The sequence below is a fragment of the Tripterygium wilfordii genome, chromosome 18, assembly GCF_013401445.1.
Source record: "Tripterygium wilfordii isolate XIE 37 chromosome 18, ASM1340144v1, whole genome shotgun sequence".
NCBI classification, from domain to species: Eukaryota; Viridiplantae; Streptophyta; class Magnoliopsida; order Celastrales; family Celastraceae; genus Tripterygium; species Tripterygium wilfordii.
Genome location: NC_052249.1, coordinates 13,076,923 through 13,091,328, shown reverse-complemented (window position 1 = coordinate 13,091,328; position 14,406 = coordinate 13,076,923). Strand labels below are relative to the sequence as shown.

Genomic DNA, 14,406 nt, shown 5'->3' with positions numbered 1-14,406 from the left:
TAGGTCCACTCTAAAACTACAGTAATTAGCTTGGCATGCATGCATCAGAGCAATTACAATTGTCACTTTTTAATAGGGCATGGAGATGAAGTGTCTTTTTAATGGTCCATGGTCCATCTTAAAAAAAAGCTCCAATGGAATAAATTTGTTTGCCTATTTTTGTTGGAGCATGGATGTGGGCATGACATTGGCTATGTCCATATGTTTGCTCTAACAAGTGCGTTCCACATCTCACACACACATATTTTACACTAAAATTAATAATGGGTCTCACCTCTAATATACAAAAAGCAAAACTAGTAAATTTATACAATTGTACTAGTATATTTTGTTGGTCCAATCACATCAACAAAACATATCTCTAATACAACTACGTCAACAAAACACAAATCTCCATACATTATCCATGCTAAACTAAAAAATCATAATGTACCCAAGTAAAAAAACATCATTGTGGTTGCCCTGATATGGATGGACACGATATAATGATTAATGACGCATGGCTATTTCTACTTTCAAGAAACAAAAGCAAAGCAAATATGAGGCAGGGCAGGGGGATGGATGTTCATGGACATGGGAGGGTGTATCATATATTCATGCACGCTTCTGCTTCACTTTTGTTTTGTGTAGTGACTAATGCGTGTATCATCTCATTCGAATTGGGACGATGTAATCGTGAGAACTGCTCCACATACGGACGATCCAAACAACCCTCCCTCTCTTAAAGTCCCTCTTTTCTTATCCTGCAATACAAAATTAATTGAAAGAAAATTTTTAAAAAATAAGCAGACAAGGCTTTGGTCACTGTTTGTCATCTCTCAATTTGCACTCACCTCTTTTATTTTCTCTCGTCTGCAATACCACACTGACGATTCTGAGCTAGGTTTGGCTTTTGTATTTAATGGAGGAAACGGTTTAAGATAAGGGAGGTACATGCCTTTCCTATTCAACAAATTCTACCAATCTGGGTCTTCGACTATTAGTATTTTGTATTCTCTGTAAAAATTATTACTTAATTAGTCAATATTTTTTTTATCCAGAAAAAAGTGAAAAACTTGGTTGGTTAAGAGTCTGAGCGAAGGAAGGCGAAAGGCGATCTCCTGAGAGTTTGATCATGGCGGTTGCTGAAAATGCTGGTGCCAAAATCGGGTCCTCCAATGAGAATTTGGACAACAATGTAGTATCATCGGACTCAAATGCGCCAAACCATCTTGAAAACCCAAAACCCAGAAGCGATGCCTCGGTCAAGAGTACCAAAGACTCGAGCTTGCATGTTCAAAACAATGATCGGAATTCGAACGGGAACTCTCATCTCCGAGAGAGCACCGTCTCAGTGACAGCAAGCAATGGCGGCATTCAGAAGACTCAGATGCAGAACGGGCATGGGACCGCAAATCAGAGGGCTAATGGTGTGAAGGAGGTGGAAAATGGGGATGTCGAGAGTTTTAAGGGCGATATGAGCGATTTGGTTGAAATTTTGTCGAAGTTGAATCCCATGGCTCAAGAATTCGTTCCCCATTCGCTGGCAAACAATCATCGTTGTCTGGGTGGCACTGGCTTTGGCTACTCTAACAATTTTGTTGTTCAGCCTAATTCCGGTGGCAACAAGGGCCACCCTAATGGAAGGGTATGTGTGATTGTGATTTAGCCAGTTTTTGACAGTTTTCCTCCTCTGTGTTTCGTTCATGGGAAAATGAATGAAAATAAGTATGAAGATGTTGAGATTATCGGCATATGTTCTGTTGTCTTTGTTTCTGCAAATTGGATGACTTAAACCGAGTAGTAAATCTAATAGGAAGTAGGTTTTCTATTTGATTTTGTTCATGGCTCTAGGTTAGTTCATATCGCTTTACAGCATTATGTGTTGGCTATTGATTTTGGTATATCATTTCATTTCTTGTCAGAGGAGGAATTACAATGGTCTAGGTAAGCCCAGGATGAATCCTAGAACAAGTAGTGTATAAGAGATAAGTCTTTGAAAGCTTTGCTTGATTTTATTCACATCAGTGTAGTCACTTATATACAGAGTAGTAAAAGTCTATGTATGGTAACTACTTACAATTATGCTTTATGTTTGTAGCCTATATACAAATATTTTGCTATTAATGAATCCTTATGATTTGCTTTTCATTTAACACGATTCATTGTCTTGCTCCAGAGTTGTTGCTGCTTTCATGTCTGACTTTGATTTCTCCTGATTTGTTGCTGCTAGGATAATGGCTGGAACCTTCATGTCTGGCTTTAGTCTCTCCTGTTTTGTTGCTGTGTTTGACTTGACAAGAATCTTCCCTGATACACCCCCGCAAGATTGAGCCGCCATCAAGAAGGCCAATCTTGGACTGTAGAAATTCTGTGCGTTGGCGGGACAGTGGTTTAGTGAGAAGGTCAGCTAATTGATCATTTGTGTGAACATGGCAAACTTTGACAAGGCCCTTTCTTACTAAGTCCCGAACGAAATGAATATCTATCTGAATGTGTTTCATTTTGGAGTGATGAACTGGATTGAGACTTAGATGTGTTGCGCTGAGATTATCACACAATAATGTTGGAGGTGTAGAAGGTGGATACCCAAGCTCAGTCATAAGATGATTCAGCCACATTGTTTCAGCTGCGGCCAAGGCTAAGGCGTGATATTCGGCTTCCGTCGAGGAGCAGGCAATGGCTCGTTGTTTCTTTGAGGACCATGAAATTGGATTTGACCCCAGAGAGATTGTATAGGCCGAGGTGGATGTACGATCATCTAGGTTGCCAGCCCAATCCGCATCAGAAAAAGCATGTATTGTGAAAGATGATGCTCGGCAGAGTTGAATGCCATGAAATAAAGTATTTTTCAAGTAGCGCAGTAGTCGTTTTGTGGCTGTCCAATGGAGTTGACTTGGTCGATGCATGAATTGAGATAACTTACTTACAGCAAATGAGATATCAGGCCGAGTAAGTGACAAGTATTGTAGAGCTCCAATAACTCTTCGGTACATAGTGGCATCAACCGAAGTGGATCCATCATTGAGAGAAAGAGAGATGGATGTTGATAAGGGAGTGCTTACATCTTTTGCCGCATCCATTTGAGTGCGAGAGAGAACATCCCTGATATACTTGTGTTGAGACAAGAAAATACCATTAGGTGTCGGGATCACTTCAATGCCCAAGAAAAAATGTAAGTCTCCAAGATCTTTTAGAGAAAACCGAAGACCAAGTTTGGCTATGATGGAATGCACAAAGTCATTGTTGTTGCCTGTGAGAATTAAATCGTCCACATACACCAAAAAGAAAGCAGTAACAGATGCTGTGCGATAAACAAATAGAGATGGATCAGCAGTAGAATTTTGGAAACCAAGGTCAAGGAGTGCCTGTTTGAGTGCTGAGTACCAGGCACGGGCTGCTTGTTTAAGGCCATAAATAGATCGATTGAGCTTGCAAACATAGTTAGGCTTGCTAGTATCAATGAAGCCCGGCGGTTGACACATGTAGACATCTTCGGTGAGATGGCCATGAAGAAAAGCGTTGTTGACATCCATCTGCCGTAGGGACCATCCTTTCATCACCGCAATAGATAATACCAGACGAATTGTAGCCGGTTTCACAACAGGGCTAAAGGTTTCCTTATAGTCCAACCCAGGCCGTTGAGTGAAACCTTTAGCGACAAGTCGGGCTTTGAACCTTTCCACACTGCCATCGGATTTTCGCTTGACCCTGAAAATCCACTTGCATCCAACAATGTTAGTATCAATAGGTTTGGGAACAAGGTCCCATGTTCCATGACGCAAAAGAGCGGTTATTTCTTGAGACATGGCATCACGCCATTGAGGGTCGCGGACTGCCTGACTCACACATGTGGGTTCAAGGGATGGAGGCATCGGGTGTTTGGTAACTAAATGAAGCTGTTTGGGTTTGTAAATTTGGTTCATGGCTCTAGTAGTCATTGGATGAGTTCTGGTAGGTTGGGGAGCCGTGGGTTGTGGTGGTGGTGGAGGTGGAGAGGCATGTGGTGGACTATTAGTGGTTGTGTCCGATGATGTTGTAGAGTGAGAATTGAAATCTATATTGGGAGATGGAGGTGAGGTATTACCTGAAGAATGTGAATTTGGAGTCGAGTCCGGCATCAGTGGCAATTCCGTTGGCGGTGATTGTGGTACTGGTGGTGCTATGAAAGGTGATAGGGGAATGATTGCATGAGGTGGAGCAGCCGAGGGAGTTTTGGAGGGACATGGTGGTGCTGGTATTGCAGACAAGGATTTTGTTGAAGATGGATACCGAGTTTCATCAAATAGCACATGACGAGAGTGATAAACACGATTGTCAACAAGAGATTCACAAATATAAGCATTGCGGGCTGCAGAGTAGCCAAGAAAGAGACAGGGTACAGATTTTGGTTCCAATTTTGTGGAGTTGTAAGGTCGGGTAAGTGGAAAACAGAGACACCCAAAGTTTCTTAGTTTGTGATAATTTGGTCTAGTTCCAAACAGAGTCTCAAAAGGAGAAGTATTATGAAGGAGAGATGTGGGCATACGATTAATGAGATATGCAGCAGTTTGGAATGCATATGGCCAATAGGATTGAGGAAGAGATGCATCAGTGAGGAGAGTGAGGCCGGTTTCAACAAGATGACGATGACGACGTTCCGACACTCCATTTTGCTGTGGAGTGTGAGGAGCAGTAGTAAAATGGCTGATTCCATGTTGAGAAAGAAAATTTTTGAGAGCAATAAATTCCCCCCCATTATCGGAATAAATGCTTTTGATGGGTTTTTGAAATTGTTTTTCCACTAAAGTCTTGAATTGAGGGAAAATATAACTCACGCCAGATTTTTGAGACATGGGATACATCCATATATATTTGCTGTAGTGATCAACTAGGATGAGATAATAGCGAGAGCCATCTTTACCAGTGATGGGAGAAGGGCCCCAAACATCAGTGTAGAGTAATTCTAGAGGAAAGGTACTAGTGAGACTATTTGAACGAAAGGGATGCCGATGAGCTTTATTAATGGAGCAAGAAGTACATAAGAAATGTTTTGGATTTTTGTTTGAGACGGGTAAATGAAAAGAATTAACTAGGTGAGTAACAATGCGTTGAGATGGATGACCAAGACGACGATGCCAACCATCTATGGAAGTGCGCTCATGGACATTTGCTTGTGGTGGAGGTGGACGATTTGCCAAAGATGCCGGTAGAGTGTAGACTCCATGTTCACATTCTCCTTGTAGTAGAATCACCCCCGTTGTCGGATCCTTCACCAAAAAATGATAAGGATGAAACTCAATGAGAACATTATTTTGTCTAGTAAAATGATGAACAGAGAGTAAGTTCTTTTTAATGGCTGGAACATAAAGAGTGTCATTGATCTGAAAGTTACGAGTTGGAGATTTGAAAGTAAGTGAACCAATGTGTGAGACCGGCAAACCTGAACCATCCCCAAGAATAACCTCATCAGTGCCGTCATACTCAGTGTGGATAGTGAGATTGGACAAGTCAGAAGTCATATTGTGTGATGCAGCCGAGTCAAGCAGCCATTTGTCGTCTGTGTTGGACCTGGTTGTAGTGTAATTGGCAGTGGCTTCTGAGAAGGTGAATTTCGAGCAGCGTTTGGCAGAGTGGCCAACCACACCACATAGCTGGCATTTTCCTTTGTATCCTGTGAGACCTACCCGAGTATCAGTTTTTGGAGGAAAATATTGAGGACGATAATGACCCGGATGTGATTTTGAAGATGGTGGTCGAGAGGGGCCAACAAACTGGCGATGATGTGGACCAGTGAAGCGATTGTTGTTGGAACGATTGATGTTTCTGGTGCTGTAATTTGCAGTAGCAAGTAAATGTTGAGGTCCAGTATTGAGTCGGTGGAGATAAGTCTCATGGCCCACAAGAAGATCATGTAATTCCTCAAACGTGAGAGAGGTTTCTCGAGTGCGAATAGGGCCTGCAATATCACGAAACTCTGGGCCAAGGCCTTGAAGAACATATAGGGTGATATCATCATTGGAGACAGAACTATCAATGAGAGAAAGTTCATCAACAACCTTTTTGACAGCATGAAGAAACTACTTACAATTATGCTTTATGTTTGTAGCCTATATACAAATATTTTGCTATTAATGAATCCTTATGATTTGTCAAGTCAAACACAGCAACAAAACAGGAGAGACTAAAGCCAGACATGAAGAAACTCAGTGACGGAACGAGATCCTCGTTGAATAGTGGAGAGTTCTTCTTTTAATTGAAGTACTCTGGTGCGGGACTTGCTTGCATAAAGCTTTTTCAGTTTGATCCAAGCATCACTGGAAGTGCTAGATGTAGCAATCAGAGGTTTGATGTTGGCACTGACCGCAGAGAAAATTGCGGAGAGGATAAGTTTATCTTGACGGATCCAATGACGGGTGGTGAGAGTTTCAGCACTGGTGTTTGCGGAACTGGATTCCGGTGGGCAGGGAAGCGTGCCATCAACGTAGCCTTGGAGATCATATCCGATTAGAATGGCATCAAACTGAGCGCGCCATTGAGGATAATTTGATGGGGTGAGTTGATCAGGTATTTGGGAGTTTGTGGTGAGAACATAGAGGGGAAGCGTAGCTTTGTCAATGGTAAGGGAGGTGACAATAGGTGGGATAGAATTGTGATTGTCAGCCATGATAGAGTTTGGGATCGAAAGCTCATGAGAGAGAGGCTCGTCGGATACCATATAAGAGATAAGTCTTTGAAAGATTTGCTACATTTTATTCACATCAGTGTAGTCACTTATATACAGAGTAGTAAAAGTCTATGTATGGTAACTACTTACAATTATGCTTTATGTTTGTAGCCTATATACAAATATTTTGCTATTAATAAATCCTTATGATTTGCTTTTCATTTAACACGATTCATTGTCTTGCTCCAGAGTTGTTGCTGCTTTCATGTCTGACTTTGATTTCTCCTGATTTGTTGCTGCTAGGATAATGGCTGGAACCTTCATGTCTGGCTTTAGTCTCTCCTGTTTTGTTGCTGTGTTTGACTTGACAAGAATCTTCCCTGATATAGTGCACAGAGGGAGGAAGTAATAAGGAGAACCGTATATGTATCAGACATTGATCAACAAGTAAGGAACTACATTTGGCTCATATGTTTCTTTCTATTGCCAATGTTGATTGGGTTTGATGTTCCGACTATTCATTAAATGTGTTTTGTGTGTAGGTCACTGAAGAGCATCTTGCAAGTCTTTTCCTTAACTGTGGACTGGTATCTTTTTTTTTTGCTGATATATGCCCCTTTTATTCCAACAATTGTAGTGTGTTTACTGAATGTTTCCTCATTGTTTTGGGTCAAAGGTCATTGATTGTCGTATCTGTGGGGATCCTAATTCTGTTCTTCGCTTTGCCTTCATTGAGTTCACTGATGAAGGTACACGTATCAATCAGTTGCGAAACTAATCATATAAATGGAATTCAATTCAATCAGTCAACATGGCTTAATGCTGTTGATTGGCAATAAAATGTGGTTACAGAAGGTGCAAGGGCTGCCTTAACTTTGTCTGGGACTATGCTTGGATACTACCCAGTGAGAGTGCTGCCCTCCAAAACTGCAATTGCTCCTGTTAACCCGACATTTTTGCCAAGGGTGAGGGCTATATCCTTATTGGTGTTTCTTGTTGTGCTGAACATCTATGTCTGTGCTTAATTTGTCCTACTTAGGAACTGAGTTAATGCCACAATCGTGCTTATCTTAACCTTTTGTTAGTTTGGAATCTAATTTTTTTTATCATATGCAGTCTGAAGATGAATGTGAGATGTGCTCAAGAACCTTGTATTGTGCAAATATTGACAAGAAGGTACTTTGGAAGTTATTTATTATATTGGCTGAAAATAGTGAATTCTTATTTATAATATGATTCCATTCAAAAAAAGTTATTTAGAACGTAATTAAGAGCAATATCTGCTATGTCTTTCCTGATTTACATTTGTAATTGATGCAGGTCACACAAGCAAATGTCAAACTCTTTTTTGAATCACTTTGTGGAGAGGTTTAAGATTGCTTGTGTAAAAGCCCAATCGTGCTGTTTGTCCTTGAATTTGAAGTATTCCTAAATACATATTTGCCTGTTGTAGGTTCATCGATTGAGGTTGCTTGGAGACTATAATCATTCAACTCGTATTGCCTTTGTTGAGTTCACAGCGGTAATTGTCCTTTTTTCTCTTGATCTGTGTCATGAATTTAAGGGAATTTCATATTTTGAGGTGCACATCTATACCATTTGTCGTTCTTACTGAACCCTACAGCCTTTTGAAATGGACAATGTTTCTATATCCAACCTGAAAATTCTTTATTCTATACTGCATATAAGATATACCTCCTTATAACAAATTTTTTTTTTTTGATACCTTGTCTTATCATTATCTTCATGCACTCTTTTCCTGACGATAGGTTTTACTTTTTAGGGGAGAATAAATCTGTAAGAAATGTAAAAGCTACTGGTTAAGTTTCTGTTAGTAGAATACCTGTTTTGTGAATCTTATGTACTGACTGTTGTGAATTGATGAAGTCCAATCAAAAAATAAATTTACTATGAATTTCATCTGGCGCAGGCTGAAAGTGCAACTGCAGCTCTTAACTGCAGCGGTGCAATTCTGGGATCATTGCCCATAAGGTTGGTGCTCAGCTCATATATTTGTTTATTTTATTGAACTTTTATCATTTAGCTTTTGTGACACAATTGTATCATCTGTGTGCAGGGTTAGCCCATCGAAGACACCAGTGAGGCCCTGTGCTCCTCCTTGCAGTCCAATGCACTGAATCTCCTCGCATGCCTCCTGGACTGATCAACTGCTGAATTATATATTTACTCATACATATATAGATACAGAGACTTTTTTTAAGGTACTTGTGGCGTTTATGTCCAATTGTTTTGTCCTTGCACTCTGCCCAGTATCTTTGTTTTTGGTATAGGAGGTTCCATTGTGCTCTGTTTATTTAGTTTATCGAGGCAAATTTAATTTGAGTCTATGATGACTGGATTTATGAATTTTCAAAGATGTTTTCAGGTTGCATGGAGACCATTTGATTGATGTTGCTGTAGTCATTGATCTCGCGTGGTTAGATTCTTGTTAACTGACCAATAGATATATAGACTCCTTTCCCTGTTTCATGAGAAAATTGAGCCATACTCAAAGCATTTGCATATAAATTTTATGAAGCTTGTTATGACCTTTTTTCTTCCGAAGCTGGGGTTTATACTGAAAGCATTCTTTGCTGTATCTGAATGCGCTAGTTCCTGTTATTTCATGGATGTTTGCAAAATCTTTCAAGGTGCATAGGTCATCGAGAATTTGCTTTTGCTGTTTATTGGATTCTCAAAATATAACTTAAAAATGTTGGATTTTGAAGTTTGAGAAATGAAATGGATAGGTACATATTTTTGCACACACTCTCATGGCTCTTAGAAATTATGAGAAAATAAAAGAAAAGTATTTTAAGAAGGCCAAAATCTATCTAAAAATGCCTTGGCAAAAAAAGTCTCGACTATAAAAACGAAAAATTTATAGTCTGTGTAGTGCAAAAATGAAAGTGATCTTCTAAAGAAATCAGAGACAGATTGGTTGTGATGATTTCTGGCTAAAAGCATGCTGATGATTTCTGTTCTGAGGCAGATTAACTATTGTTTCAGGCATTGGTTCTCAGTCTGGTCTGGTGGTCTGGCTGCATTGCATAAATGGTCATCACTGTAAGCATTTTCATATCATAAACACAGAATTAACATGTAACACATGCCATGCTTAGCATATGATTGATTTTGGTAAGCTTCTTCAACCAAAAGTCGCTGTCAGTATTAATGGTTGTTAGTCCAGCAACCCTTTTGCATAATAGATACTCATGACATATATGTATACATATATACGACGGTTGGGTAAAAATATATAATCATGAGTTTGGGATAAAAATGTCAGTTTAGGTTGTCAAAAAATAATGTCTATATGACAAGAGTATGAGACTTGCCAAAGGGAGAGATGTCCATGGACAAAAACGCCTTGGCTGCCTCTCCACGGCTGCTTGGGCTCCAACCACTGCTTGTTTGATAGAAAAGCTGAATTAGGGAGGGGATGACAGTGATAGTGTTGTCGTAGCCATTGCTAGAGATAAGTTCAATTGCTGGTTTGCTATCCTCTCCGCTTAATTTATTAATCCTGAAAAATATCATTTGTACCGTAAAGTGCCTAGGATTCTCTGAATTTTGTTCTTTTGAATTTGAAACCAGCGGAGTGTGAATAATATAATTAATATGCTGGATATACCTAAAGAATGCTTTAGGTGGAAGCATAGCCTTCCTTCAGTTTCTACACATTCCATCTTTAGTCTCTACTAACTAGTGTTAGTGTATGCGATGGATCTTTGAAGAGTAGACTTGTGTTATAAATCTATTTCCACGTATCTTTTTGGAATTTGTTCTTTTTTATTTATTTATATATATATATATATATCTTTTATAGGTCACAGGTGCAAAATTGAGGGAGAAGCACTGAAGCAGGCCACTTGATCGTTAAGGTAAGCCAAAAACTTGCGCCAATCTGGCATTGAATATTGGTGATGATGATATTACAAGTTTATTGAGCTTTGATAAGACGTAAAGTTTGGATGTTCATCGAGAAAATGACAAGTAATACCAAACAGAGAACTCACTTTTGCCTTTCGCCTGTAGGTGGGGTGATAGCAAATGCCTCCACTCCAGGCTCCAGGTGTGTTCAACAAATTTCTTTCAAATCAACCACAATAATTACCTGTTGCATATGAAACGAAAAACTCACCTACTCCAAGTTTACCATATAGGGCAGAGCAGGGCAGGACTCTCTCTCGTTAAAATAAAAAAAAATAAAAAAAACACGTATATCTGATGAAATGATATGATACATGCCCAAAAAACAGCATAATTGTAGTATCCTATAAAGTATAAACATACAGAAAGAGAAGTTGACTGGTCTACAAATTGGACAAGCCGTATCTTTCAAAGCATTTATAGCCATAGGTCTTAATTTCTAGACTTGCTTTGACTCCTTTCCTCTACGTGCAAGTTCTCAACTATCCAAACAGAATGCTCCATATTGCCAAAAATAACCCCAAAATCCTACGTGTTCCCTTGTCATTGAAAGATCCCAGACCCAAACCAAACATGGTTCCTTAAAATACTTCAAACTCTCTGACAAATTAAAAGCAAAAGCATGCATCACTAATTATCTCTCTCTTTCAGATGTACAGCTTTCAGCATTTTCGATGGCTACTTACTCTTTCATGTCATGCCTTCTCCAACAACTGTCTGACACAAACAATTCATTACTCTACTGTCCTTCCATGCCACAAGAAAACACCATTTCTTTCTTTATATAATGCAAAGTTCTGTTCACAGTTGCATGGACTAGCTCTACACAATTACTTTAATTCACGCATTCATTATTTTCCTGTTAGCTTCCATCACCAACCACTCCAGATGACAAGGCTTTATTTATGAATGAATGAATGAATGAGCCCCCTGTTGTTCTGTTACAAGGGTTTTGCTATATTTGTAGCTAATCAAAATTTGCCTTTCATGGGGAAGATCGGAGGAAGCTCTTGGTTGACTGCAGTGAAGAGGGTTTTCAGGTCTCCCACTAAGGAGAATGGGAAGAAGAGTAGCAGAAGGGGAGAAGATCATGAACACGAAGAAGACCAAAAGGTGAAATTTTTCATTCTCTTTCTTCATCCTCAAAATTAGTAACATGACATTTACTTTGCAGAAAAGAGGAAAACGGAGATGGAATTTGAGGAAGCCTTCGAATAATCAGGAAAGAGTTATACAACACTGCGAAGAAGCAACCAAATCAGGCACAGCTAACGCTGACAATACTTCTGCTACCGACAGATATGCTATTGCAGTGGCCGTGGCAACAACAGCAGCAGCTCAGGCAGCCATTGCAACAGCAAGAGCAGCTGCAGAAGTAGCTCGGCTTGCCATGCCTTCTTCTTTTGTTAAACAACACTTTGCAGCCATTGTTATACAGACTGCATTCCGAGGATATCTGGTATGAACACTTAAGCTGCTCTCATAGACACTTCCGTATATATTCATTTGAAGTTTAAGTATGACTGATTGAAAACTAATGCATGGTCGTATTTAGGCTAGGAGAGCTCTTAGAGCACTTAAGGGGCTGGTGAAGTTGCAAGCTTTAGTAAGAGGCAACAATGTCAGAAAACGAGCCAACATGACTCTTAGGTGCATGCAGGCACTGGTGAGAGTTCAAGCTCGGGTATGTGAACAGCGCAACAGGCTTTCTTTTGAAGGGAGTAGAAAATCCAGTTGGAGTTCCATTGTAAGAAATATAGTCTACTTTATTATCTTAGCCTGAATTGTCTTACTATATATGTGAAGATCGTGTTTCTAACTGTTAAGAAATGTAGTCTACACACGAACGGAGAAGCTCTGCGGATTGGGTTGATTGGGATGGTCACTCACAAACACATGATAAATTACAAGCCATGTTGCAGAAAACAAAGGATCTCGCTTTGAAACGAGAAAAAGCACTTGCTTTCGCATTTTCTCAGCAGGTTTGCTTTCTTTGAACTCCACTTAGTCATTTCATCAAACACCTTGTCGTTATGGACTACCCTACTTTTGTTCTCTGACATAGATATGGAAGCCTAGTAGAGACACATATGGGAGTGAGAATGAGCTAGAAGAAAAACCCAGATGGAATGGCACCAGAAGAAATTCATATGATAAAAAAGAACACATCAAAACAGTTGAAATCGATACCAATCAACCTTACTCAGCCCAGAATGCACAGAAATTACAATACCAAAAACAGAGGCCGACCTCGTGCTCTGTTGCCTCCCCTGTCCACAGAACCAACAGCAACTCCCCAGTCAACTCTCCAACGATATCAGGAATAAGAGCGACGCAAGTGCATTCAACCAGTCCTCGTTGCCTAACACATCAAGAAAAGAATATTAATGGAGGAGCCCTAGTAAGCAGCAGTGGTGGAGGTTCTCTGCCGAACTACATGGTGGCCACTGCATCTGCAAATGCACGTTTGAGGTCAGAAAGTGCACCAAGGCAAAGGCCGTCAACCCCCGAGAGAGAGAAGACGATGAGAGCAGTGAGGAAACGCCTGCATTTTCCAGTTCCCGAGCAGGTGAATGGCGGTGAGAATTTAATTGATTACAATTTGATCAGAAGTCCAAGCAAGAAGAGCGTGCATGAACAGAGGCCGAATGCGTCGTCCTCGTGTTCCAAGGATAATGAGACTTGTCGTTCGGGGAATGATTTTGGGAGGTGGTTGAGTTAATCGAGCATTCGCATTTTCCTCTGAAGTTTAGGATCAAGGTTTATGGTAAATGGGCCTTCATGATGTGGGCTATGACCATATGACCAGGGCTTTGTAAGTTGTACGTTAATTCCTTTAATAAGGGAGAAATTTTATCTACACATCATAAAAACATCGACAGTACTGATTCTTAACAAATTTAGTCATAAAATATAATTAGACAACGTAATAGCAAAAGTCAATGTAATTAGATAACATAATAAAGAAATTCGATGTAATTAGACAACGTAATATGTAATTAGATAACGTAATATTGTTATGGTCGGTTATAGAAGAAATTGCTAGGGATATATAGAGTTTTCGTAAAAATACTATCTTTATATTACTTTTTGAACATGATAAGTTTATACAAAAAAATTATAGTGAAAATATCAATTTACCTTAGGCTCCGTTTGATAGAGTGGAAAGATTGATTTTCAATGCTAGTGGAAATGCTGTAGAAAAAAAACTTAGCTTAAAGCTGTGGAATATGCTGTTAGGTGTTCGGTGAACTAAAAATTGATGTTAACGGAAATGCCGTTGAATTAAAGTATTATAATATTACAAATGAGCCATTGGTTGAGTGGCAATGACTTTGCATGTCCCTAACTGAGGTCATGGGTTCTAGTCTCACCTCCTCGAAATATTTATAAGGAGGTGTGTGGGCTTAGTCTGCCCTTGCGTGGGCTTGATAGTTTGCCCTTGCGTGGGCTTGATTTGTGCCTCTTGCGTAGGGCCTGTTGACACATGTTCTTTCATAGGTTTGATCTGGTGGTGTGTCGTATATTGTATTTGTACTTGTATTAAAAAAAAGGAATTATAATATTAAATTTTATAAATTTTATATTAAATATTGTTATTAAATTTAATCTAATAAATATATTTTTTATTAAAATTTAGTTTACGCATAATTATTTTTATTAATAAAACTAATAAAATAATTATTTTATTAAATATTAAAATAATGTTAAGTATAAAATTTAAATATTTTAATTAATAAATATATTGTAATTATTAAATGTATTACTAATTAAAATATATTTTAAAGTATATTTTAATTAAAAACTTTTTACAAACATCGGAATCAACGGATCCACTTTCACTTATG

At 39.1% G+C, this 14,406-nt stretch overlaps 2 protein-coding genes across 4 annotated transcripts; both read left to right on the top strand.

Moving 5' to 3' along the window:
* The first annotated feature begins 665 nt into the window (after positions 1-665).
* LOC119984440 (polyadenylate-binding protein-interacting protein 10-like) lies at positions 666-9,666 on the top strand. Of its 3 annotated transcripts, XR_005464895.1 has the most exons (13): positions 668-929; positions 1,041-1,627; positions 1,905-1,954; positions 7,012-7,072; positions 7,168-7,212; positions 7,302-7,374; positions 7,478-7,590; positions 7,742-7,801; positions 7,946-7,993; positions 8,079-8,147; positions 8,556-8,617; positions 8,703-8,847; positions 9,012-9,666. XR_005464895.1 is itself a non-coding variant. In XM_038828380.1 (12 exons), the coding sequence occupies exons 2-12, from the start codon at positions 1,115-1,117 to the stop codon at positions 8,761-8,763; spliced, it is 1,155 nt and encodes a 384-aa protein (XP_038684308.1). In that variant the 5' UTR covers positions 668-929; positions 1,041-1,114; the 3' UTR covers positions 8,764-8,971. The 3 variants fall into 3 exon arrangements, 2 of the variants coding, with proteins under 2 accessions (XP_038684310.1, XP_038684308.1); XM_038828380.1 differs by lacking the exon at positions 9,012-9,666 and having other exon boundaries at positions 8,703-8,971; XM_038828382.1 differs by lacking the exons at positions 7,946-7,993; positions 9,012-9,666 and having other exon boundaries at positions 666-929; positions 8,703-8,971.
* Positions 9,667-10,739: 1,073 nt separating this feature from the next.
* Positions 10,740-13,420, top strand: LOC119984437 (protein IQ-DOMAIN 14-like). Its single transcript, XM_038828378.1, has 5 exons — positions 10,740-11,671; positions 11,733-12,017; positions 12,114-12,305; positions 12,394-12,540; positions 12,624-13,420. Exons 1-5 carry the CDS (start codon positions 11,480-11,482, stop codon positions 13,278-13,280), a joined length of 1,473 nt encoding a protein of 490 aa, XP_038684306.1. The 5' UTR covers positions 10,740-11,479; the 3' UTR covers positions 13,281-13,420.
* The last annotated feature ends 986 nt before the right edge of the window (positions 13,421-14,406 follow it).